Here is a 27,644-nt window from a genome sequence, read left to right as displayed (position 1 = left end):
AGATTACAAATTCAAAAGTTATGAAACATCAAACTTAGGGTGGTAAAATTTTAGGGTGGCGGAAATTTGTGCTGGGGAGTTTATATATAAAAAGAGTTTAAAAAATAAAAAATAAATAAGGTTACATTAAAAATATCTAAACAAAAACATGCTGTATCTGCAGCACCTTTTTGAAGTACCCCGAATGCTCAAACTCAAAACTAATTTTATATTGTGCATATTTAACATTCGATTTAATATAAACTTCATCTAGTTCATATCTTACGTCAATTCATATCTTGATGATAAAAATGTTGATAATAGGTATTAATACTTTAACTTACCAAAGCTTTAAAAAATAAATGATCATTCTTTGAGACTTGACAATTTGCAAGTGTTTGTTAATTGTATTTTTACCTATAATCGATTGATTATCAGCATACATATACTTTTTACTGAAGAAAACAAAAGAAGAATGCTCTAGAATTTGTCGTAACATTTTAAACTATCTTAATTTATATATTGCATGCTCTAATCGATGGTTACTAGTTAGATACAACCAAGCTTAATTACAGAGCTTACTCTAGATCCCATCTCAATAATACATGTTTAACATGTTAGTTCGTGTTTAGCTTGTCTACTGCTTTACACTTGAATGATCTTCTTGAACGACGTAGCATCTTTTCTTTTAGTTTGGTACTGACACAGACTTTTGTTTTGTTATGTCTTATTACCAAATGTATAATTTCATACTTATTTCTTTTCTTAAAGATAGATAAAACGATGAGATGAAACAGATTAATGAACGATTTACAGAGATCAAATTATAATTAAGTTTAGCCTATTGGTATTTTACAGTTAATTCTCATTAATGACTTCCTACCAGAGAAATTTTCTTATGAAGGAAAGAATTGCTACTTTAGAATTTATAAACAGTGCATATCTCAGGTTATTCCAGTCAATATTATCATAGTAAATAATTCACATAATCAATTCTCTTCCATTTTTCTTCTATTTTTAATTTTAATAATTTTTATATTATTGCCAATAATATTTTGTATGCTGCACAGTAATAACTTAATTACGTAGTAGTGGTCATTTAGAAAAAGTAAAAAGTGTCGATGTGAAATTTAAACATTAAACATGATGCAAAATTGGTATAATATAACAACTTATTCAGTATATTAAGATTTGTTCATTTACACTGAACTTCGTTAGAGTTTGGTAATATAATTAGAAGGTATTTGAATAACGTGAAAGGAAAACGATCTCTCTATTTTAGAAATATTTTAAGCTCACTGTAGAAGTTTGTTTTCCACATTTATTTTCCAAATTCTTACAAGCCCGAATTTGCAGAAATTCATGCCAACAACACCATATATCAGGAAAACTCATAAATCAAACGTCTGCTAAGCTTCTGGTTGATAAGTTGTATTTTAAAATCAAATGCGGGAAACCACCGTTCGAAATCTGTATTTTCCGTGCTATTTTATTTTTTAAAAACTAAAGTAATCAAACGTCTAAAAATATCTGAGATCCAAGAAATTCCATTTTTGAAGCCGTTTTTCTATAAATATTTACGAACTTACAAACTCTATTTCCAATCTTATATTTGATGTTGGCATTTGACATCGGACATACGAAGTATCTTTTCATCCGAATGAGCGCTGTATGCTCGACGGCAAACTCGAAATCTCAGAGAAATACGTGAATCAAGAGAAATTGTATTCATATGTCCATGATAGTTCTGAAATACGTGTTTTTTGATAATGTCATTTCTCGAAAAGAGTCTGGGTTTTTCGCCACTGACAGAGAAATCTACAAAATATAAAAAATATGTCTCGTAAATGAAATGCTTGTTGGTAACACAAATTTGTTTTATTACTAAATAGCCATTGATAAGTATAACTTTTTTTGGGCTAGGGATTCAGGTGGCAGCTTTGCTGTAAAAAATGTCAAGCTGCCCTATTTATTTATTTATTTCCTGACATTGTCATTCGTTTTGATACTCTTGTTTTGTATTACAATTTTTTGGTTTAAATGATTTGTGTTGTGATTATTTAAGTTTAAAAATGTTTATTAGCAGACCTTGTAGTCGAACATTATTCTGTTTAGAACCTATTTTAGTGCCAAGTGTACAAGATAGCTTAATAGCACTAAAAGACTCATCGGGACTATATTAGAATATTTTGAACGGGAAAGCGTTAGTAATATCCCTTCATGTCCCGTATGTGCTGTTAAGAAGATGAGTTTTGCTGATGTAAATATTATTAATTTATTTTTGTTTCCTAAAATATTTTGATTAAAAGAAAATATGTAAAAGTGGGCAACGCTGTGCAGGCCGGTCAAGCTTAATCACGTGACTAAAAGTTTATTTGATATGAACTATAGATTCTTTTTCATGAAATGACCCGCCTGAGTGGCTCACCCCTATAACTTTTTTTATTTTTTTTTCAGATAAAACAACGAGATTTGGTATGTTAGTATATGAGGATTGATTGACATATTCAATTGTTTTCGGTCACTTCCGGTTTCACCGGAAATGACTACAACTTTTGATTATTAAATGGCACCCTCGATATATTTTTTTACTTTATTGAATAGAAAATGACACTCTGTATAGAATGACATATCATATGTCAACTTTTGACATTTTCGCATATGGTTTATTTGAAATTGTAACCTGCGATTTATAATGACAATTTGACTCGAAATACCAAGTGTGTGGTATCAAATTATTCCCCAAAAAATGCTAATGAGCCACCCTCGTTCCATTTGGAAAAATTGAGATATGATTAAAAATAGGATTTGGGCATCTTTTAACTGGCCAGTACAAGACACTAAAAACATTAGACTATCAAATCTATTTTTCCAAAGCTCCTTGATTAAAAATTAGTGTTTTTAACACAGTCATGGCACTCTAGATTGAAATTTAAAATGCAATTTGTTTTTGAGCGAATATGTCAAAAGTTGACATATGATATGTCATTCGATTCAGAGTGTCATTTTCTATCGAATAAAGTAAAAAAATACCGAGGGTGCCATTTAAAAATCAAAAGTTGTAGTCATTTCCGGTGAAACAGGAAGTGGCCGAGAAGAATTGAATACGCTAATCAATCCTAACTTATGTCATATACTAACATATCAAATCTCGTTTTTATATCTGAAAAAATAAAAAAGTTATTGGGGGGTGAGCCACTTTTGAGACGCACCAGGTATAAATATTATTTAGGTCTTTCTTTGAGCGTATCTATGTTTATTTATTTCTCTGAGCTCGAAATGCATCAAAGCCTCGTCCCTAAGTAGGTTGTGTCAACAAAAAGTCACAGATTTTGCCAATCCTAGTCTACGCTTCAGTCTGCTGACCGAATACTCGAGTTGGTCTATAATGGCACTTAATAAGACTTACTTAAAATGGATTAAACGTTTGAAATTGCATCGTTAAAGAAAGCACCGGGCGACCACTTGACTGCACAATGCAACAGATTGTACCCGACAAATTGGTTCGTTTAACTTTAACACAGAAATAATTTAAATTCTCGCCTTTGTTAGTCCTAGAATCCTTATCGCCAGATAATCTGAAAAAAGTCAAAACCTCTGAGTTAAAAGTTTTGGGCTTCATTCCTTTAAAACCCATGCTCAGAAGTGACGTTCAAAGAAAAAGTCAAAATAATCTATAAAAATGTTGAATTATGTAAAATATAGCTCCTAAATTGAAATTTAAAAGTTTTGTGACATTTCTAGCAAAAAGTTTCTGTTAAATGATTTCGACCACAGATTCTTTGATATATGTATAGGGTTGTCCGAACTGTATTCAGGTAACTTCGGCAGCATATTCTATAAAAATAAGTAAAAAAGTTGGTATAAATGTATGTCCTAAAATGCTTAGTTTCAGAAATACAGGGTGTAGAATTTTCATTTTTATTTCGATTTTTTCCAAATGATTTCTGAAGTAACGTCAATATTTGGATGAAAATTGGTGTCTTGGAGTTTTTTGACATGGGAATTTTGATTTTGATCGCAATATGACTCCTACTCTAGAGTGCGCCACCTACATATGTGTTTTAACTGTTTTGAAGAGTAATAACTTTTTTTTAACTTACTGTAAAACTGTAATAACTTTTTAAAATGTTTTCTTAACCTGTATAGGCACTACTGAATGTAAAAATATACATTTCTGTGACTCTTCACGTAAAAAATGTCTCTTGATAAAAATCGCTACGAACAACCGTTCTCAAGATATTTAGAATGGTAATAGTCAATACATGTCATTATTGATTAAAAATAAATTTGTTGAGTAAATAGTTATCTGACTAAAATAATAAATTTGGGAAATTTAATTTTTTTTTAAATTATTCATAATTTTTTTGCGAAAAAATGATGATAAAGCAGTTTTGTTGCACTTTTGGCACAAAAACATTTCAAATTTTTCATTTCAGTCTAATAACCTATTTAGTCAACATGTTTAATTTATGTCAATGTCTCAAAATATCTCGACAACCATTACTCGTAGCGATCTTTTACAAGAGATATTTTTAACGTAGAAAACGTCGTAAATGTATGTTTTTTTACTCAGTAGGTAGTTTTATAGAGGTACTGACGAAAAGTTATTACTCTTTCAACCAGTTAAAAAATATGTAGGTGGCGCCCTCTACAAGTAGAAAGCCATATTAACATCAAATTCAAATTTCTCGTGTTAAAAACTCCCAAACACCAATTTTCATCCAAATATTGCCATTACTTCAGAAATTTTTTGGAAGAAGTCGAAATAAAAATGAAATTTCTACACCCTGTATCTCAGAAACTAAGCATTTTAGGACATACATTTATAGGAACCTTGTTACTTATTTTTATGCGCAGAATATGCTGCCGAAGTTTCCGGCATACAGTTTGGACCACCCTGTATAATACATTAGTTACTTCTATTTGGGCTAGGGATTCAGGTGGCAGCTTTGCTGTAAAAAATGTCAAGCTGTCCTATTTATTTATTTATTTCCTGACATTGTCATTCGTTTTGATACTTTTGTTTTGTAATACAAACTTTTGGTTTAAATGATTTGTGTTGTGATTATTTAAGTTTAAAAATGTTTATTAGCAGACCTTGTAGTCGAACATTATTCTGTTTAGAACCTATTTTAGTGCCAAGTATACAAGATAGCTTAATAGCACTAAAAGACTCATCGGGACTATATTAGAATATTTTGAACGGGAAAGCGTTAGTAATATCCCTTCATGTCCCGTATGTGCTGTTAAGAAGATGAGTTTTGTTGATGTAAATATTATTAATTTATTTTTGTTTCCTAAAATATTTTGATTAAAAGAAAATATGTAAAAGTGGGCAACGCTGTGCAGGCCGGTCAAGCTTAATCACGTGACTAAAAGTTTATTTGATATGAACTATAGATTCTTTTTCATGAAATGACCCGCCTGAGTGGCTCACCCCTATAACTTTTTTTATTTTTTTTTAGTTACTTTAAAATTTGTTTTCCTCACTGTTTTCGAATACGATTGAATGTACTGTTCCTTTTAAAAGTTGATCTATTGTTTGTTATAAACTAACTCTAACTTTATAGTGGATTGGCCTTTCAAAGCATAAAAGAATTTTAACAAGAGATTTATATGAAAAGACTTAAGACCATTAAAATCAGTCTCGTCGTTATTTTTGTTGTTGTGACTTTGCAGTTCGATATAATATACATTTTATCATGAAAAATACGTGGATAGCTATCCACTGAAAGGAAAATACATAATAAGAAATAAAAATGTGTTTTTTTTATAAAATACCACTGCGTAGAATTCAAAAAGAAAATAGTTTGTCAGTGGTTTTTTCTCTTAATACAAATTTGAGCAACCAACAAAGAACGACTGGCACCAATACATGAAATGATCCTGAAGTGTTAAGCAGTAAAAAACCACTGATAAGCTGGTTTCCGTCTGGATTGTACGTAGAGGTATTTTTTACTTTTTTCAATAAAAACCCCACCCAATGGTCTAGACATTATTATACATTACATTATTATTATATTATACCGGGTGGGTGCATCGGCATTGGAAACATAGGAAATCCAATGCAAGTGTCGAACTGTTCAAATATTGGCTCCCATATTGATTTTGCAGCAAGTCAAATAGTTTTTTTAAAAGTCTGCGTATGCTGTATACACGTGCCAAATTTGAACAATTTTTAACAAGCCGATTTTAAATATCTTAAGGAAGACTGCATCTATTTGTGAATTGAAACTGAACAGATGACAATGCAAAAGTCAAATGCCAACATACCTTAAATTGTTAAACTACGATTATGTGAATATCAAATTGTATTTTTGCCTAATTCGAAAATTTTGCTTTTGCCTAATTCAACTTATTCGAATTACGCAAAAACAAAAACTCTTAAAATATACTCAAATAAACATTCAGAAATTTCGTTTATTTATTCAGAAAAAAAAATAAAGGTTAACTCTCTAAGGTTTTGTTGTTTCTGTTTGTCCATAATTCTGTTTACCATTTTCTATTATTTCTTTCCTACATTAAAATAACTGTAGTTGTTGTTATTAATGATAGACATGACACTTAAATTACATGTTCACGTCTTTATTGTTTGTGCTTAATTAATAATTACTATCTTTCCATTGTTTAATGTAACACCATGTACACAACCATAAACAACACAATAAAAATGCACATATTCTTACAAATATTCAGCTCCATTTGTTTCATTTGGTATTATAGACACTTTGCAGTATGAATTTCATTTTATGAGTACTGGAAGCTGTAAAATGCCTCACAACACTTTTATTGCTACAATAATATTCTCAATAGAAATTGTAACCTGTAAGAATTACTAACTTCTTCTAAGAGAAATTAAATAACAAAACATATTTTCCTGTTTTTAAGGTCTAGTATTAGTATTATCTCTAAAATATTGCTCAAAAATTATTCAAAAGTTGATATAAATTGATTACTCCATTTTCGAAACAAACACCTAAGTTGCTTTTTAACTAACTGATTTTTGGCACGCAGAATAACCTTAGATGTTATACATATTCTGTTATTGAAAATCGATAAAGAATGAAAAATTCAATCTCCGCGATGTTATAATCTTGTAGACAGATATAATAAAAAATTAAATTATATTTTATATGATCTATTTTGAGTTAGCTTGTTGGGGGTTTTAATATTTTTTTTTGTAGTGTAATTGTTAATTCTGGAAATATAATGTACAGACAATATTTAAATTATTTTCACACATACATTTTATTCTTAAGAAGTAGCATATGCTTTTTTTGTTTAATTAGGTTTTATTTGTATTTTATCTTTGAAAGTCACGTAAGCTTTTCAAAACTAATCGACTTTTACCAGTGTTTGTTGGTAACGCTCAAGCAATAAAAGATAACAAGAATAATAAAAATTGCTAACGAACCACACTACTAAATCACGTACAACATATAAACGGAGAGCTATTACAGCTTTTCTAGGTTTCTAATTTTTCTTTTAATTAGCAATAACTGGCAAACAGCTCGTAGTGTGCTTTTGTGGCTAATTATAAAGTAATTCTTTACCTCACTGATATCGCCAAGTTTCGTTTTTTATAGATTTTCTTTATTAGATCCGTGGATTCTAATTATTATTTAATATATTTTTATTTCAGTATGCAGTTAAACACTCGATGTTTATTAAATTAGTTTTGTTTTTGAAATTGGATTTACCTTGACTGGAGTTCATTAATATCAAATTCCAGTACTTTTTGACACTATAATTTGCAAGAAACTAAAAAAATGCTGTTAATATCTAGTTCCAGAACTGATTTAAAAACTGACGACTTGTAACTAGATTCTATTTTGCCAAATCAGACTAATATAACAGTATAATCTGGATAATCACTAAAAAACTAAGAAAACGTTGAAGCTTAAATTGCTAGGTACTTTAAGCTTCAACTCTGTTATTTTTTTTTAATTGTCATATAATTTTTGACATGTTAGGTAAGGTAATTAAACAATGATATATCAAAATCAATTCATCATTGTCTTCATTATGCATTTTTGAAGTAATTACTAAAGCATCAAATGTCTCACTTGTGACAAGGCCTATAACACATTTGTTCAATAAAAGTATATAATGAATAACCTTTAGAGTTTAGAAAATAATATTCTTGGTACATGCTAAACCTCCTCCATATTATTTAATTGCAATTTGAGTTTTTTAGCCGACCATACCAACAGGTCTGGTATGGCAGGCTATTAAGATCGACAAAAAAAGTTTTTTTTAATTTCACTCAAAATGAGTTATTTGGGTCATAAATGACCTAAATACAAAATATTTTTATGGTATCTGTCTGTCTGTCTGTCCGTCTGTCTGTCTGTCTGTCTGTCTGTAACACGATAACTAAAAAACCGCTAAACCGATTTTAACCAAATTGGGCACGAAAATACTGTGGCACCCGAGAATCTGGCCATTAGTTTTTGGTGGAGGTGGGGGGTTGGTAAGGGGCATGGGAGGGGGTTAAACATTTTAATAAATCGTAACTCCAAAATTACACTAGCTAGCGAAACGCGGCTTTCAATTTAAAATTAGGAATAATATTTGCAACAAAATTTGTAATAACATCAAAATCAGTCAAAGTCGCAGTTTTTGAGATAAAAAAAATGGAAAAATTCCTTTACTTGGAAACTAAAAGAACTGCCTACCAACTTTTTATTAACATATTTTAGTATGATGACCTCCCGGCGCCAATTTTTTTTATATAAAATTGCAATTTATAGATTATACATTTTCATATGTGCCATATTTGTCATAAATCAGTCCAGATCCACTAAATGATTCAATAATTATTTTCCATAATTGAATTACTAAATATGCATCTTTTATTTTTCGCATCACAAAAATGATTATACGTTTAACAAATTATGCTTATAGGTAGGTACGTCAACTTCGTCGAAATACTAATAATAATTAAAGAATATACATATTCAAGAGATACGTTAATCAAGCTGTTGAGTGAATACTAACATCAAATACCCCCTGGCTCTAACCTTATTAACGATGTATTATTCAATTCCATAATATTTGAAATGTTATTCTCCTAGTCGAGAATAATATTTACATAATAGTTAAAATGTCGAACAAGGAAATTCATTTTCAAATATATAGTGCAAAAAAAAATGGTGTAATATACCGAGTGCGTCTCAGAAGTTCCTCACCCCTATAACTTTTCAGATAAAAAAACGAGAAATAAGACATAAAATAGGATTGATTTATGTATTAGATTGTTTTAGGTCACTTCCTGTTTCACCGGAAATGACTACAACTTTTGATGACACCCTCGGTATATTTCTACTTTATTTCATAGAAAATGACACTCTGAATAGAATGACATTTCATATGTCAACTTTTGACGTTTTCTCATATGGTTTATTCGAAATTGTATCATACGGTTCATAACAATTTGACTCGAAATACCATGTGTAAATACCATGTTCTAAATATGCTAATGAGCCACCATCATTCTATTTGAAATAAACTGAGATATGATTAAAATACGATTTGGACACCTTTTAACCGGCCAGAACAAGACTCGAAAAACATTAGATGATCAAATATATTTTTGCAAGGCTTGATTAAAAATTAGTGTTTTCAAGACAGCCATGACACTCTAGATTGAAATTTAAAATAAGACATCTTCTGATAGCCTAGATTTATGCCTGAAGGGTGCTGGGGTAGATGCCCATTGATTCGGAGTATTTAGTTTTTATTTTGTTTTTGGCCCTCCAACTCCTATCCCTTTCCCTGCTTTGGTTTTGGAAGCATCAGTATACCACGTTATGGTATGGTCTTTTACACGCTGAGCAAACGTTTCTCTCTTCCCAATCCTTTTTATTACTCAATACTACAGCGAGGTGTTTCTCAAAGTTGTAGATTCTTGGTATGTCATCCACTGGGAGTTGGAGAAGTGGAATTTTCTTTTTGAAGGTGTTCCAAGCCCATGACCTGAAAGTTCTCCCAGTACTGTTTCCGTCAATGACCATTCTAATAATTGTCGCATTGGTGGTACTTGTCAAGGCTTAACAGATTGACTTCCAGTGTCTTTGTATTTTAAATACTCAAGCACGAAAAGAATATATTGATTATATATCTGCCACATTTAACACAATACAATCTGAAAACTGTATTATCAAAATGTTGGATAGAATTTAGAAAGATATGCAAAACTAAAAATTACAAACTATATAGCAATTTCTATGAATAATTTTGACACTTCTGACTGTGGAATGGATTGGAATAAAGACCCTAGCTTGATATTTCAAGTTCTAAACTTAGAACGTGACATAATCTCCTGCAATCTCGTCCAATATATTTTATACCACCTTTAAAAACGATTTCGTTCTAACGGTCACTTTTCTTATTGGCTAATGACCAGCATTATTTACCGGCCCACACTTTTTGTACGAGACTATGCAATAGGTATTTCAGCCTTGAACGGTTGCTTGATACGGAAGCAGGAAGCGTGTTCGCGCGCGGTCGCTATTTTGATTGATCTTCTTCTATGGACGGCTTTCGCGGTGCGAAATTGGTCGCATCGAACGGCTTGAGTACTTTTAAGTGACTTGGTACTGGTCAATTTAGCGCCATTAAGGACGTTTTTATTGGTAAACCGAACAAAAAACACTTGCGTGTGTAGAATGGAAAAGTTGAGGTTTTGTATCATGATGAATAAAACTTTGTTTGTCTTATTCCTTTAACAAGTACTATTGGTTAGAATAAAATACTATTTTTGGAAATATCACTTTGTTTACTTTCTTTAAGCTTCATTTAGAACCTCGCAAATAGTGGAATAGTAGTTTCAATTACACTTTATACTTTTTAGTTTACGATGTCTAAAAAACAGAACTAAAATTAAAATAATATTCTAGTAACAGCATGCGGTAGTCAGTTAAATAAATGCCTCTATTGTCAAAAAATTTTTCAATTTGTAGACAAAGGTAAACTAACAAACAAAGTAAAAAACAAGGTACACAAACAAACAAACAAAAGATAATACAAAACATTATACAAATAATATTGTCAGTCTTATTGTTAAAATAAACATTTATAAAAGTCTATAATGTCAAAGAACAAAAAAATAAAAATAATATTCAAAAATATTTAGCTAGTTTATAGTAAAATATCAATGACCTCTAAATAAATTCATTTCGATGTCATTAGTAAATATAGCAATAGCAAACATTAGACCAGTGTTTTTAGAAGATCAAATTTGATTTTCAAAATATAATTCATTTACGGCGTAGAAAGCCTTGTCTAGTAAATAATAGTTCAATGCTTTGCGAAATGAAAAAAATGATGTTATGGATTTGATTTCAAATGGTAGGTGCATTTTTTCGAGTTGTATAATATTGAACTTTTAACTAACTCTGAGCGTGGGATAGGTAGATAAAGATCTTGTTCCGCGTTCCTGAGTGTATAAGTGTGAGATGGCCTTTCTTGAGAAGCTGATACATGTTTACGTATTAGGCAAACGGATGCAAATATAAATAAGGAAGGAAGAGCAATATTTTTAATTTTTAAAAAAGTCCCGGCAATGAGTTCTGCTGTTTAGTCCCAGTGAATATCGAACAGCTCTCTTCTGGAGCCTGAAAATGCGGTCAAATTGAGTCGCACAACACGTACCCCAGAATGGAAGGGCATACCTGAGGTGCGACTCAAAAAGTGCATAATAAACAGTTCTAGCCACTGACAAGTTAAGCTCCTTAGAAACAGACCTTAATGCAAAACAGGCAGAGCTCAATTTTTTCGACAAAGCTTCGATAAGTATGTCCCATTCCAGAGAATTGTCCAGAACAAGCCCCAAGAACTTTACAGATTTGACGACGTCAATGGTGATGTTGTTAAGTACAAAAGGCTGCAACGAGTTTTTATACGACAAAGCTTTAGTTTTAGAAATGTTGAGACTCAGGAGGTTCGAATCGCACCAAGATTTAATGGTGATTAAGTCATTTGATATAATCCTATGAAGTTGTATCCATAGAGAGAGTCTAATATTTAGCTTATAAAACAATCAACTTTTAATTTCTAACCACAACTTCTTTTGACAGATGAAAATCAAACGCCAAAATGACATTGGTCGCAAATTTTGAAGTATAATTAGTGGAAAAGTTAAAAGTTTGTTAACTTTTTCTATTAATTGAAAACGACTACCACTAATTTTGACGTTCTGAATGCTTACATTGAAATTAAAGGAACAAACTTCAACGCTAATTGAAACAACTAATTTATTCCACTAATTGCGACGTTTTGTATAAAGCTTAAAGCTGTGCACTTGTTTATTTTCTCAAATAATTACACACCAATAGAAATGTATTGCTACTTATCTATTTATAATATTAATATCATATTCATATTGGATAATTTCCGATATTCCTTTTAATACCATTATTTTATTATGGAACACAATAAAAACATCATTAGGTTTTGTCAAATCCAGGATATGGGGCAGATATAAAAAACACCTACAGAAAAGGGGAATATTGACACTTTTATGTTGTTATATTTTAGAACGTAGAACTCTATGCTACGTAATACGAACAACACAATTGCAGCGAACAAAATATCTGCGTCTGGAAATATTTTCAAACTCCAGCGTTCATTTTGCTCCAGCTGTTTTTAATAAATTCTCTTTAAAAGCACGAAATTTACCAAAGCATCAAATGGTTACTACAGTAAAGAAGTATTTTCTTGATATGGCCTATTTTAGTGTTATTGATTTTTTAAATATCAGGACACTGCTTAGTTTAACAAAGCTTAGTTACCAGAGCTTAGTTTAACAAAGCTACTAGACTGTTTTTAAATGAACCTGGTTATAGAATTTGGTCCATTTTTTCAATACTTCTTTTTAAATTGTAATAATTTAAAAAAAAAATAATAATGTGAAGAACATTATTACCGCACATTATAACTGCGTGGTTGTTGGGTGCAACAACACTCAATACAACTCTCCCGAAACAACATTTAATGCTGGAAGTACATACCGAGGCGACGCGACCCAAGGCGCGACAAAAAAGGACGGTCCTAACCAATAACAATGTACATATCGTTAATTTTTTGTCGCGCCTTGGGCATAGACAAACTAACAAAAGCAAGACGCGTCAACGCTGTACTGCAAAACGGTAACAAGTTTGATAAGAGTTTATCACCGCGCTTGCGTCAACTGGCCTTTTAGACGAGGACGGTTTCCTTATGGATTGTGTATTTTGTAGTAGCCTTTTAGACAAGGATGTTTAATTAAAAAGTGTTTATTAAAATCAAATAAATTTATTTCCATCGGTAAAATAAACAATAATTTCTGGACATAACAGATATAAAAACAAAAGTTAAATAAACGAAAACGTATTCCTCTTATTAAAATAACAAAAAAGATGATAAAAAAACAACAGTTATGGTAAACGAAATAAAAGCATTATTCTTCAAAAGGTACAAAAAAATAATTATGTATATTATAATATTAATAATAGGAACAACAAGAAACATCTTAAAAATATACAACTTTTTCAAATATAAAACAAAAACATAAACTTCACATTTTCACAAGAATTTGCAAAAATATTAACATTTCGAGTCTATTATAAAATATAAAGCACGAAAATTCAAATCATGAAAAGATTAAAAAGATAAAGATTCTTATAACTTACAGTGAATTTGTAGGACCTTCGTTTTGTCTACGTTAGCGATGTAATCACAATAATATGTATAATCACAGTAATTATTATGTTCTTCATAAATGTAAAATGTATTAAATTATTTGTTTTCGTTTTGTACGCTAATAAAATAATAGTAATAACCAAACAAAACGCAAAATCAGGAATTCAACAGTTCGTTCAAGGATGGTTCAAGGCAAAAACGTTTTTCGTTTTATTTAGGTTAGGTTTGACGAGTGCGACTGCGCGATGATTTCTGACTCAACTGGCCAGCGCAAAAACAATAATTCGACTTCCTCAATCCTTTTAGTCCAAGATCCCAGAGCTCCCAGACGTCACTTATTTTCTGATGGACAAAATATATACGAGTGAGTAGTGGTGGGGTGTGCTATGATCATATGACTAGTTGCTACCTTGGCCAGACGGCCCTTTTTCAGGTAGCAATTAATCAAGGTACATAGAAATACTGCTCACTTCACTTAAATTCTGATAGCTGATTTTAACATATATTTCACACAATATCGTTAAAAATCAGGATTCATTACTCCCAGACACATGCGGTCGGCGGTTTTACCTTACAGACGCTTCAAAGCTATTAAAAAAATTAATTAAGGTCACTTATTTTCTGATGCTTGATTTTTATATATGTTATTCAAACAACTATTTTAAAACGTTTTGCAAACGGACAGACCGATCCAAGGGGCCAAACATTCACCAGACCCAATTTTCATGTCGCTGAGAGTAGGGGCACGGGCATTATCCGTGCGCATAAGTGCGAGTGAGACAGACATGAGTGTCATTGCTTCTCTCCTTCTATTCGGTTTACTCTTACCCACTAGTTAATGTATCGCGTCTGTTGAGTGCGTCAGCTGTGTTGTGATTTAAGTAGCAATTCGTATAAAAAAATACAAATATTTGCAGTGTTTGAAAAAATATAATGGCTAATTTGTTAAATTGTGTATTTTGCAATAATTGTGATGAAAATTTAATATTATTTACGGAAGAGACATTAAAAAAGTGTCGAGTGATTTTACAGCATAGAAAGGAACATAACCTAAAATTTAAAGACGTTGTTTTGCCGGGTGAACTATTTGAAAGTGGTTATCACAGAAACTGTTACAAATCGTTTACAGGGTTAAATAAAAAGTACTATTTACCAAAAAATACGGCAACCGAGAAAGCTAATTCAACAGAAAAGTTATTAAGCATTGCAGAAAATTTATCCACTGATATCTCAACGACAGTTGAATTAGATACACAATGTATTCAGCCAGAAGCATCTACGTCTCAACATTTTAATCCAGCAGCAGCTGTTATACCTGACACTACTACAATACCTAGCCCATCTGTCTTACCTGAGTTGGTCGAACCGGATTTTCCAAGATTAGAAGAATATATTGATCATCCTGAAAATATTGATTCACTTTCTGACAGTAATACTGCAGTTGATATCGATGTAAATAATTCTCCAAATAATCTTACTTGTATATATTGTGATCAAAAAACTAAAAAGCACAAGTCTAAACGATTGCCTCTAATTACGTCAGATAAAAATGTATTTCTATCTAAAGCTAAAAATCAATATGAAAATCATACAGAATTCTTGGAAAAAATTGTAAATTATCCACATTCTAAAATACACTATCACAATATCTGTCAATTAAATTTTTCTTATGAAACTTCATCAAACAAAAAAACTACTACAACTCATTGGCATAGTCTTCGTGAACAACACCGAGCAGCTTTTCATGAAATATGTTCTTTTATTGAAGAAAATATAATTCAAAAAGGACGGTGTTACTTCCTGAGTTATATTTGTCGATGTTATATCGGATTATTAGATGAAAGTGATGAAAATAATGATGTCGGAATTAGAGGGGATTTTAAAGCACACATTTTGGAATCAAAAATTAAGAAAAAATATGGTAAAGAGATAAAAATTTTTATTATTCAGAATAAAAAATTAGTCGCGCCGAAAAATGTAGTGGCTATTGATGAGCAAACACTCGAAAGTCTAAAAGATGAAGATATTTTACTTAAAGCTGCTCTATTATTGAGAAAATCTGTTTTACAAGCTGAAAAAAAAAAGTTACCTCATAACTTAACAATACAACATTTGCAGGACGGAGAAATATCTGTGCCACAAGATCTACTGGACTTTTATTCTACTTTGATAGCCGGTAATAATCGAAGACGTAAAAATAATCAAAAGTGTATCCGTCAAGTCAAGTCATATTGTGAAGATGTCGTCTATAGCATTTACAATGGAAAAATAAAAACATCAAAGCATATTATGCTCGGAATGGCTTTAAAAAGTCTAACAAGTAGCCGCAAAATTATTGATATAATACATAGATATGGGCATTGTATCAGTTATCCTGGAGTGGAAGAGCTCGAAACAGAAGCAACATATACATCAGTTGAAAAATCAAGTGTATGTCCTGAAACAATTAAAAAATCACCAGATCTCTGCACCGGTCTTGCTTTCGATAATTTTGATCGTTTCGTGGAGACAAAGACTGGTAAAGATACATTGCACGATACAGTTGGTATTATTTACCAGAATATTGATATGAACACCCCAGATGAACCGCAATTAATAAATATCACCGATGCTCATACCGAAGTATCTATCAACTCGCAAAAAAGGAGACGGAGAACTTTTGATGCTATTTCTATGGAAATTAGTGAAGAACCATTGGTTAAAAAAATGAAGATAACAGATCTAGAAGCGTCAGCTTGTGAAGATACAGAACCTATAAATTTACCACTGTACAAAACGATCGATACGCTGTGGATGTTTAGCCATGCTCTCCAGTTACCGAATGTTCCAATGTGGGTTGGATTTAATTCTTTTCTAGTTGACAATAATAGCCCACAACAAATAGTTTCATATCTAACTCCAATAAATCAATCGCCTACTAACAAATCAGTAGTTTTGGAGACTATGAAACAGAGTCAACAAATTTGTGAAGAAGTGAAGCAGTCATCCATCCAAGTTACTTATGATCTTGCGATTGCAAAAATAGCCTTACAAATTCAAGCTAGCCACAAACCAGATCTTGATAATTTATTCATACATTTGGGGCCATTCCATATAATGATGGCTTACTTCAAAACTATAGGAAAATTTATTATGCATTGTGGCTTAACAAACGTCATGGTACAGAGTAATTTATTAGCATCCGGCTCTGTAAATGGATTTCTGGAGGGAAAACATTTCAATAGGTGTAAAAGGCTTCACCCTTTGATGGCTGTAGGTTTGGAAATTTTACATTTTAAATCGTTTTTGGAGAGTAATAATATTACTATCAGTGATCAAATTATCCAAGAAATCACACGACTAAGAACGTCTTCAATATCTTCACTTACAATTGAGGATGACGAGCTTAATGCATTATTACAGAATTATGATATTTATAAGCAAAAAACCCTCAATGGCGAGTTTGGTAAAACTCCACAGTTTTATTTAATCTATATAAATCTTGTTCATCATTATTTAACCTTGTCAAGAAGCATACGTTGTGGAGATTTTGAATTATTTAAGTTTGTACTGCCAAAAATTACTAACTTATTTTTCATATGCAATCAACAGAATTATGCTCGTTGGACAGTTAAATACAGTAATAATTTGTTAAAAGTTGCCGAAACTCATCCTGACTTGTATGAACAGTTCAAAAATGGTTTTTTTTGCATTCAAAGAACTAGTAAGCCTTTTTCTAAGCAACCGATTGACTTAGTCCTGGAACAAACCATTAATGCAGATGCAGCCAGGAGACTCACAGGTAATGAACATTAATGATTAATAAAAATTAAAAGGAAAATTGAAAAAATATATATATAAAGATTAATGAATATACATGTCAAAAAAGTTAATAAAATTAAAAAAAAATAAACAAAAATGTCAGAATATATGAAAATAAATGAATATGTCAAAAAAAATTGAATATACAAAAACCGTAAATTTATATTTTTCAGGAATAATCCAATTCACCAATTCCATATCAGCACGCCAACGATGGGCTCGCAGTCATGATATACGATCAACAATAATTAGTTCTGTTTATAAAGATCTAGACTTACAACAAATACAAGATGTTACAGCCGAGGTGTCTAATCATAATATGAAGAATGATACCAAACAATTACAAAAATTTATCGACGAATTCGATCGATTCATCAATCCGTTTAGTCCTGAAGTACCACAAGATCTTTTGCTTAATATTTCATCTGGAAAAGCAGCCTCAGAGGTCGTAGAAAAATTTCTTCTCAATGTTGAGAAGAATGGAGACATAAGACGTCAAACATTCATCGCAGAATGTAAAAACGATGAATATAGGTTCGAAAAGAGCATAAAAAAAGTGCCACTGGAAAACTTTTCTTTAGATTATGCTAAGAAAACAACAACAACTAAGGTAGGTGGTAAAGTGCTAGAAGTACGTACTCAAAGAGATCTGTTTGGGCGGATGCTTGGAATATCGATTGATCACAAAGTCGATATAGCCAAAATTTTATCATACCCCATAACGCCAGTGCCATTATCCATGTGTCATTTCGACGGTGGCATCTGTAAAACCCAAAAGTCGGTTCTGATGAAATCATTGGAAAAAGGCGTACAACACAACCTACCTTCTCACATTGATATTTTGATAATTGATGGTTTCTTTCTGCTCTATACTATGAATAATGTGCCTAAAACTTTTGGAAATATCGCAAAAAAATTACTACAAATGGTGACACAGTTGAAAGCCACGAGATATGATGTCATATTTGATCAGTATTTTTCCCCTTCCATTAAAGATTATGAAAGATCTCGCCGATATGAATCATCACTACTGGAATTCAACATTACTGGGCCAGATCAAGTTCGTCCATCAAATTTCACGAAAGAGTTAAAAAATATCCACTTCAAACAGGCTCTCGTTGATTTCTTCATATTGCACTGGACTAGTGAGGAGATGATTCCATTCATTGGTAATAATCAAGTTTACATTAATTTTCGACAATGTCACTCTTTCACCGTGAGTAATAATAAAGTTATGTCTGAAATCAATGAAGATTTATCGTGTCCCCAGCATGAGGAAGCTGATACAAAGATTGTTTATCATGTTTGCAACACTGATGCTCGAGCTAATTTTGTGATACGATGTTCAGATACGGATATTGCAGCGATAATGCTAGGAAATATGCATCATTTAAAAAATGATGATTCACACGTGTGGATATTAACCGGCACTGGTAACAATCAGCGATATGTTGATATTAGCAGTATCTACAAACAGTTAGGACCGTCGTTATGTCGAAGTCTACCAGGATTCCATGCTATTACTGGATGCGATTATAATCCCGCATTTTTCAAAAAGGGAAAACAAAGGCCGTTTAGTATTCTTAAAAAAAATAAAGAATACCAACAAGCATTTCTCACCTTTGGCACGTTGAATTTGATCGATGATGTAGACGAAGAAGAACGTGTATTCAATATAGTACAAAGATTTATATGTGATGTTTATAACGTACCAGGAGTAATGGATGTAAATGCTGCCAGACTTCAGCTGTTTATTAATACATATATGGTATGTGATGTTAATGAAAAATTTATGCAAAAAAATATGAAAAACTTCGATGCTACTAACTTACCACCTTGTAAAAGCGAACTTCGGCAACAGTTTCGACGAGCTAACTATATTGCTAGTGTTTGGAACAATGCTAGTGCAAAAATGATTAATATTTTCAATCCCGAAAATTTTGGCTGGACATTAGAAGATGATAAATATCATTTTCATTGGTTTGATGGAGATCAATTGCCGGATTTTGTCAGTCAGTCCTTGGAGGAAGAATTAGGTAATTTATTTTAGCTTCTCATAATTTTGATGTCTCTTTAGTTTTCCAAATCTTAATTGGTTGGTTTGTTTTTACTTTTTTACAGCGAAAACGCCCGAGGAAAATACTGATGAACAAGATGATGATTTAGATATTCAATATCAAGATAGGATCGATGATGAATTACCTGACTTCAACGACGATGACAATGAAGATTAGAAGCCAGTCGAATATTTACAAATCAATCTTACAAACTTATGTAAAAAAATATTTGTCGATTTTTGATAGTTTTTTAAGGTTCGTTACAAATAAATAATTATTTGAAAAGGTTGCTGTTATTTAATTAAATTATTAATACTTTGTAAACCTTTTGATATTTACTTTAAAAATTTAAAATTAACTTACTTAAAAAAATTTAAATTAATAAAACAGTTTGTAAGGTACAATTGTATAATTATTGCGGTCAGATGAGCACTTTTCTCAAAGTTAATCTTTGATTATTTACGTGATTTTCAAATAGAAGGAGAGAAGCAATGACACTCATGTCTGTCTCACTCGCACTTATGCGCACGGATAATGCCCGTGCCCCTACTCTCAGCGACATGAAAATTGGGTCTGGTGAATGTTTGGCCCCTTGGATCGGTCTGTCCGTTTGCAAAACGTTTTAAAATAGTTGTTTGAATAACATATATAAAAATCAAGCATCAGAAAATAAGTGACCTTAATTAATTTTTTTAATAGCTTTGAAGCGTCTGTAAGGTAAAACGGCCGACCGCATGTGTCTGGGAGTAATGAATCCTGATTTTTAACGATATTGTGTGAAATATATGTTAAAATCAGCTATCAGAATTTAAGTGAAGTGAGCAGTATTTCTATGTACCTTGATTAATTGCTACCTGAAAAAGGGCCGTCTGGCCAAGGTAGCAACTAGTCATATGATCATAGCACACCCCACCACTACTCACTCGTATATATTTTGTCCATCAGAAAATAAGTGACGTCTGGGAGCTCTGGGATCTTCCTCTATTTGAAAAGTCTTGCTTTTGTTAGTTTGTCTATGGCCTTGGGTCGCCTCGGCGAGTGTGTACTTACCAGCATTACAATTTTTCAGCTTTATCACACCAACATGATCGAACTAGTGCTTAAAGTTTTTATGGACGTGTTCTAAAATTATAATTATGAAGGTACCTTTATTTTTTTAATGAAATGTGGTTACGTACGGTGGTAACACCGGCGGAGAATGCACCAAGCCTATTGCGCTGGATTATTTATAATACTCTTTGGTTTATCTAGACCTTTTTTATGCTATAAAAAGCTATGAATTTATTTGATAATACATAAAAAAAACTCTAAAAGCAACCAATGCAAGCCGGCCTTAGAGCGTATCCAAAGCGGTGGCCTGTGACGAGCACTACGGGCGCTTAAGACCCCGTTATGGTCAATTTTCCCGAATTTTTGAAACGCGAGATTGAACCACGCCCCAAACGCGTGATTTCATTAATTATTTCGACGATAAAACAGGCCGATTTATCGCTTCCACGAACAGGGAAATTGAGTTTGGATCGCGTTGAACGTCGGAAGATGACTCGACGCGTATACGTTTCTGGTTTTTATCATGGGACGAAGATTTCCTCATTTGCGCGGTGACTGAATGTAAGAAGGTTCTTCACCTTTCTACGTACTATAATTTAATATGGTTATTATTAAAACTAATATGCTCTCTTGAAAATTCGTATCTAATACTAATCAAATTTACAAATTTTTTCGTTAAAAAAAAAAGATCAAATATCGTTGTCCGAAAATTGCGAAGCTGATCATCAAATGATGTAAATAATCATTTGTTTTTTTATATAACTTTTTTAACACGTTGATTGCAAGCACAAAGCACGAGTTAACTGGTTGTTGACCAACTACTGTTCAGCATCCAAAATGAGTAAGTTCGTGGTCTTTACGTTTACATTTGTGGTACTGGGCGCCTGCAATATACTAGTAAAATACATAGGTAGTGTTTTTTGGGTAAAAAATATAATATGGAATATTAAAATATATATTAAATAGTAATTCTTGATACATTTTGACTCATCATTCAAACCAAACCAAACAAATGCCTTGGCAGTGAACGTCTTAATCAGCATCATCATCATCTTCAGCTTGTTCAACCATTTTCAATTATGGTGTAGCCCTTCTCACATATTAAGATTTCTTTATATGTCTATCTACAACTCTCTTTGTAGTTGGGCCCATTGTTGTCTATTGTTGGCTATGAAGACCCGAGTTATCCCAGCGAATTTCCAAATACCATGGTCCAATAACAGGTTTGGTCTTCTTCTAGGTCTCTTAATTCCTCGTAGATACCATGCTGTAATTTTTGTGGTCCATCTGTTGTCCGTCCTTCTTGCCACGTGTCCTGCCCATTGTTAATGAGGGATATGATTCTGTGGATTCTGGTGATCTCTTACCTGGATCTTTTGTAGTATCCACTCTATTCTTTTACGGTGTTCTTTTTTGGTTATTGCCAGCATATTTCGTTCCATTGAACGTTGTGCGACTTGCAGTTTCCTTATAATGTCCGTTTTAAGTGCCCAAGTTTCGCATGCATAGTTCATGACTGGTAGTAGGTACACATTAGTCGATTTTTTTCTTCTTTAGATAAAGTGGCATATTCTAGATATGAATATGATTGAGTTTATTCTATAAGTACTCCATGCTAACTTAAGTCTTATATTAATTTCTGGTAGTAGCCATCCCGAGCTGTGTATTAGTTGTCCCAAATATATCTTTTCTTCTACTATTTTCAGTGTTGTGTTATTTATTAGAATATCTTTATTATCTACTAATTCGTTGTACATTACTTTAGTTTTTGCTAAATTCATTTTGAGACCTACTTTATTGCTGGCTGTATTTAGTTCGTTTATTTGGGATTATACGCTGCATTAAATGTGGAGTATGAAGTGCGCAGATAGAAATAAACTTGGGCGTTTGTTTCAACGGGTTCTTACCCAACAAAAAATTGAATTTCCTTCTATTGAATTTCTATTTTTCTGTGGATAACATGTATTACCTGGGTCTTTTGTCGTGTGCACTCTAAACTTTCATGGTCTTTCTTGGTTATTCCCAGGCATATTTCGTTCCATTGAGCGCCATTATTTTTATCCATTAATTACTTATCCAATATCGTCGTTATTAATGAGCCGTTTTGATGAAGAGCACAACTATGACTTATGAACAAATTATCTAATAAAGGAAAGAAGTAGGTAACGATAGTAAAATAAGTCTAAAAAGATTAAATTAAAAATGCACGGAAACAAATTTCTCTGTGTGTCTTTATTTGATCACAAAATTGACTAACATTATTAAGTAAACCGAAATTAAAGCATTTAAGCAATTGTTGTGATTTCTGATTTAAATATTTCTGTTTATGTAGGTGTTGTAAGAATATTGTGCAAATCTTCATATGGCAAAAATTAAGATTATAAACGTTATAATTTAATTAATCTAAACTAACAGATTATCCGAATTGGTTAGTGATTAACGACAAACATGCCAAAAAGTATGTAGCTAATTTATACTCTTCATCGTACACTACATCATTTGTTTATTCTACTCCTCGTAAACAAACCGGCGCTCGTTTGTTTACCTACTTGCGTTTCCGATCTTCGTTATTTAGTTCGTAAATATTTTCTCTGGAAAGGAGAACAACAACAAAGGTCCTTTTTAAAAAATGAGAAGCTCAAAGCGTTTCTGGTTTGAATAAGCAATTGTACAAAGTACACTTCATTGTCTTTTTTTACAACCTGGGCTTCCGCAAATTAGAACAATGAGCAGTAGTTCACTTGTCAATAATTAGCATGAAGATGGAAAAAATAGTTAATGCACTATAGTCATTGATCAATACTTATTGTATAATTTTAATTGACTCTTGACTGACATTGATTATTTAAAAATACGAATTATTTTTAGATAATTTATTTTTTTAACTGACGCTTCTGCAAATTTAAACAATCAGCAGTATTAGTTTACTTATAAGACACAGTGGCCATTAAAATATCAATGATGGTGTCTGCGATCAGTTTTTCCATATGGCTACGTTACGTCTTTTTTCGGTCATATTGTACAGCTATATATTTCAATTATGGCTTAAAGGAGGAGTGCTGGAGAAAAAATTACTTCAATATTTATGCAATGCATGTAAAAAGATATTTACTTACGTTTTCATCTAAGAGAAATCGGAAAATCTGAAGTCATTACCAAGTACTAAACAGCTATTTATTGGAAGATCTATTAGTAGAAAATGGCGTGTTTTCACCAAATTATTAAACCTAACACGTTCTAAGTAAATAAATATTTAAAACACTTTCAATTTCGTCAGAGTGATATCTTTTGGACAGAACGCAATTTTTTATTTCAGAAAACTGGTATTTTGAATCTAGATTGTTCTCTTTTAGTAAAAATTTACCCAGAAAATAGTAGTTGGTTAGGTGTTTTTTAATAACAAATTAAATCACTTACTATAGTTGACGTCGCCAAAATTATTATCGATTGTCATTCAGCAGTCCAGCAGTCTTTGACGCGTTTTTTTTCGATCCCTATACCATATATAATCTTATGTATGAATAATATACAGGGTGAGTCTTAAATAAGTGCAAATATTTTCAGGGTTCGTAGATCTCGATAAAAGAAACATATTTTCTCTTTAGAGTCGAAAATAACCGAGTTGTTTTACTTCAAAAATTTCCAAAAAAAACGATTTATTGTTTAAATTTTGAGAACCATCGGATCTTTTCTGATTTTTCTTTCCTGTAAATTTAAATTCCTACCTATGTTTTATATTATCAAGAAATTATGTTTTTTAACTAAAAACTAAAAAAAATCCAATTTTTTTTCAAAAAATTCCAAATTTTGAATTTTTTTTTCGCGAAAAAATCCTCATAATCGTGTTTCAGGGGTCAAAATATACTACCCCTATAAATATTTGCACTTATTCAAGACTCACCCTGTATAATCTAGAAGGCTCTAAATGTATTTCTTGAATCCCAACTTCTTTGTTTCAAAACCTCTGCTGAGAAATTTTAAATGACGCTTTCCATTTATCCCATTTTTCATAATTTATACCAAAAATGAGAGGTTTTTCCTCAACGCTAAAAATAAACAAACAGCAAATGGAAAAATGCATGCCAAGATTTCCCTCGGCAGAAATAAATTATTCGAAAAGTAATTAGCGCCGGCCTTATTTGCGCTTCCAGTCAGTTTGGCCAACGTAAATTAATAAATTCCGTTTATCCTCCGAACTAAATGAACTTTCCTACCCCCACCCCATCGTTCGGCGATTGTATTCTGACATAATTAAAACTGAAAACTAGAATAAAGTCGCTGCGATGGTAAATTTGCCCCCCCCCCCTCGGCTCTTCGTAGAATATTCCTCGGTTGCTCGATTTACAAGCTTTACGAAAATTTATGTAATAGGTCCTAAGAAGTTTATTAGCTTGATGGCTTTCGATTAAATTAGCGTCCGTAATGAACATCGCGTGCTAATAACGAATTAATGGTATGTACGTAGGGAAATGATCAGGAAAAAGCTCGGTTAATGCGTCATTAAAAGAGTTGGAAGTATCCTGTTTCTCTTCTTATCTGGCTCTATCAAAAATTCAAAAATGATTATAAAGTATTTATACAGGGTGGTCCGAACTGTATTATTATTCGACGGCATATTCTGATGCAGATAAAAATAATTAAAAAAGTTCGTATAAAAGTATGTCCTAAAATGCTTAGTTTCAGAGATACAGGGTGTAGAAGTTGCATTTTTATTTCGATATTTTTCAAATGATTTCTGAAGTAACGTCAATATTTGGATGAAAATTGCTGTCTGGAAGTTTTTTGACATGATAAGTTTGATTTTGATGTCAATAGTAGTGTAGTGTAGCCACTTACATATTTTTTAACTGGTTTGGAGAGTAATAACTTTTCGTCCGTAACTGTATAAAACTACTAAGTAAAAATACACATTTACGACGTTTTTTACGTAAAAAAGGTTTCTTGGTAAAAATCGATACGAGTAATAGTTCTCGAGATATTTGAAATCTAAATTATCAATGCCGGTCATCATTGACATAATTAAACATGTTACAAACAAGTTATTAGACCGAAATCACAAATTTGAAAAGTTTTTGTGCCCAAACTTCAACAGAAACTGTTTTATCATCATTTTTTCGAGAAGAAAAATTTATGATTAATTTTAAAAAATAAAAAGTTCCCAAATTTATAATTTCATTCAAATAACTATTTACTCAACATGTTTATTTTTTGTCAATAATGACATTCATGTATTGACTATTTCGATTCTAAATATCTTGAGAACGGTTGTTCGTAGCGATTTTTACTAAGAGACATTTTTTACGTTAAAAAATCACGGAAATGTGTATTTTTTCACTCAGTAGTTTTATACAGGTACAGGAATCATGTTGACATCAAAATCAAATTTCTCATGTCAAAAAACGCCCAGACACCAATTTCCATGCGAATATTCACGTTACACAAATTACTTGGAAAATTTACAGAAATTATTTGGAAAAAATCGAAATAAAATTGAAACTTCTACATCTTGTATCTCCGAAACTAAGTATTTTATCTGCAGAATACGCTGGGGCCAAAGTTTTCGGAATACAGTTCGGACCACCCTGTATATTTTGTAAATCTCTACATAAAAATAAAATTTAAATATTTTGTGTAATTTCTAAAAAAATATGTTTATTTTTTTGACTGCGTCCCATAGTCCCATTCATTAAAAGCTGCGTAAGATCAAATTTAGATAAAAATCTTAGTGTTTTAAATTAAGGATATTATAAACCGATTTTTTTAAATGCTTTTCTCGTATTTTATTCTAATTAAAATAATTCTGCTCTACAAAAATGACAGCAGAAGTAAATTATATATTTTTCAACACTGATACATTTTTAAAAATTTGTATTTAAAGAATTAGAATTTTAGCAGATTTTTTTGGTATCTCTTTGGTACATGAAAGTTGCCATTATGCGAACTTGCTTTTATTTTCTAATAAATTAAAATCGATAAAAATAAGCTAACTGACTTTATAGTTTGTTCAGTATGAATGAACTTTATCTAAAGAAGAAAACATTCGACCAATGTGTACTACCAGTCATGACCTATGCATGCGAAACCGACCTAACAGGCAAACCGAACTGCAGGTCGCACAACGCGCAATGGAACGAAATATGCTGAAAATAACAAGAAAGACCGTAAAAGAATAGAGTGCATGGATAAGACAAAAGACTCAGGTAATAGATGTCATAAATCCCTCAAGTGATGGTACCGGCGAGGAATTAAGAGACCTAGAAGAAGACCAAACCTGAGATTGGGCATGATATTAAGAAATAGCAGTGATAACTTGGGCCCGATAGAGAACAATAGACAACAATGAGCCCATCTACAATGAGAGTATCTAAATATATGCGGGAGACTACACCATAATTGGAAATGGTTGAATAAGATGAGAATCATGATAATGATGATTTATAATGGCATTAAAAGTTTGGTTTTATGATCAAGTCTGAACTTTACTTCCTGTTCTTTCCGATTTACCTGAAAGTATACCATAAAAAGACTAGCAAGAGTCTTGCTCTTAGTCTTCTATTTGCCATCATTATAAATCATAATACACATAATGTACCTGCATAAATTCAACAATTTCCGAATTATGAAGTTTTGATTTTGAAATGTTAAACAAAAATTTTGCAATTTCCAGACTTGATATAATCTCATTTTATACATCTATAAATGCTAACTTGAAAATTAACGTCAAATATTACTAAGTATCACAGTTTCCACAGAATGGCATCGTTAAATGAAATCGGACACATTGAAATTAATTAAATCGAATTATTTAAGTGATATTTAAAGTCAAAACACGTCAATAACTCGGAAACGGTTGGTTTGAGGTACATTGTATGCGATTTTTGCTTAGAAGTGAAGGAAGAACCGAAACATGCAATAATATACAGGGTATATACATATACAGGGTGTATACATAATATACATTACCATTTAAAAACGAAACTTTGATGTACCACGACTTTATGACCGACCCTGTATACTTAAATGTATTACCCGCTAATAGATATTTAAAAACTCTATAACTTTTATATTTAA

The 27,644-nt window shown here is 31.7% G+C and overlaps 2 protein-coding genes across 5 annotated transcripts in view; both read left to right on the top strand.

The window, feature by feature from the left end:
• Positions 1–27,644, top strand: part of LOC115891520 (dual specificity tyrosine-phosphorylation-regulated kinase 2) — a 167,652-nt gene that overhangs the window by 123,003 nt on the left and 17,005 nt on the right. The gene's annotated exons all lie outside the window — the stretch shown is intronic.
• LOC115891519 lies at positions 13,986–20,490 on the top strand. Its single transcript, XM_030911995.1, has 3 exons — positions 13,986–17,446; positions 17,640–19,502; positions 19,588–20,490. The coding sequence occupies exons 1-3, from the start codon at positions 14,599–14,601 to the stop codon at positions 19,698–19,700; spliced, it is 4,824 nt and encodes a 1,607-aa protein (XP_030767855.1). The 5' UTR covers positions 13,986–14,598; the 3' UTR covers positions 19,701–20,490.

Source organism: Sitophilus oryzae, unplaced genomic scaffold (assembly GCF_002938485.1).
Source record: "Sitophilus oryzae breed Bouriz unplaced genomic scaffold, Soryzae_2.0 scaffold_1184_pilon_pilon, whole genome shotgun sequence".
Taxonomy (NCBI): domain Eukaryota; kingdom Metazoa; phylum Arthropoda; class Insecta; order Coleoptera; family Curculionidae; genus Sitophilus; species Sitophilus oryzae.
The sequence above is the reverse complement of the archived record's forward strand: the minus strand, read 5'-3'. Positions and strand labels throughout refer to the sequence as shown.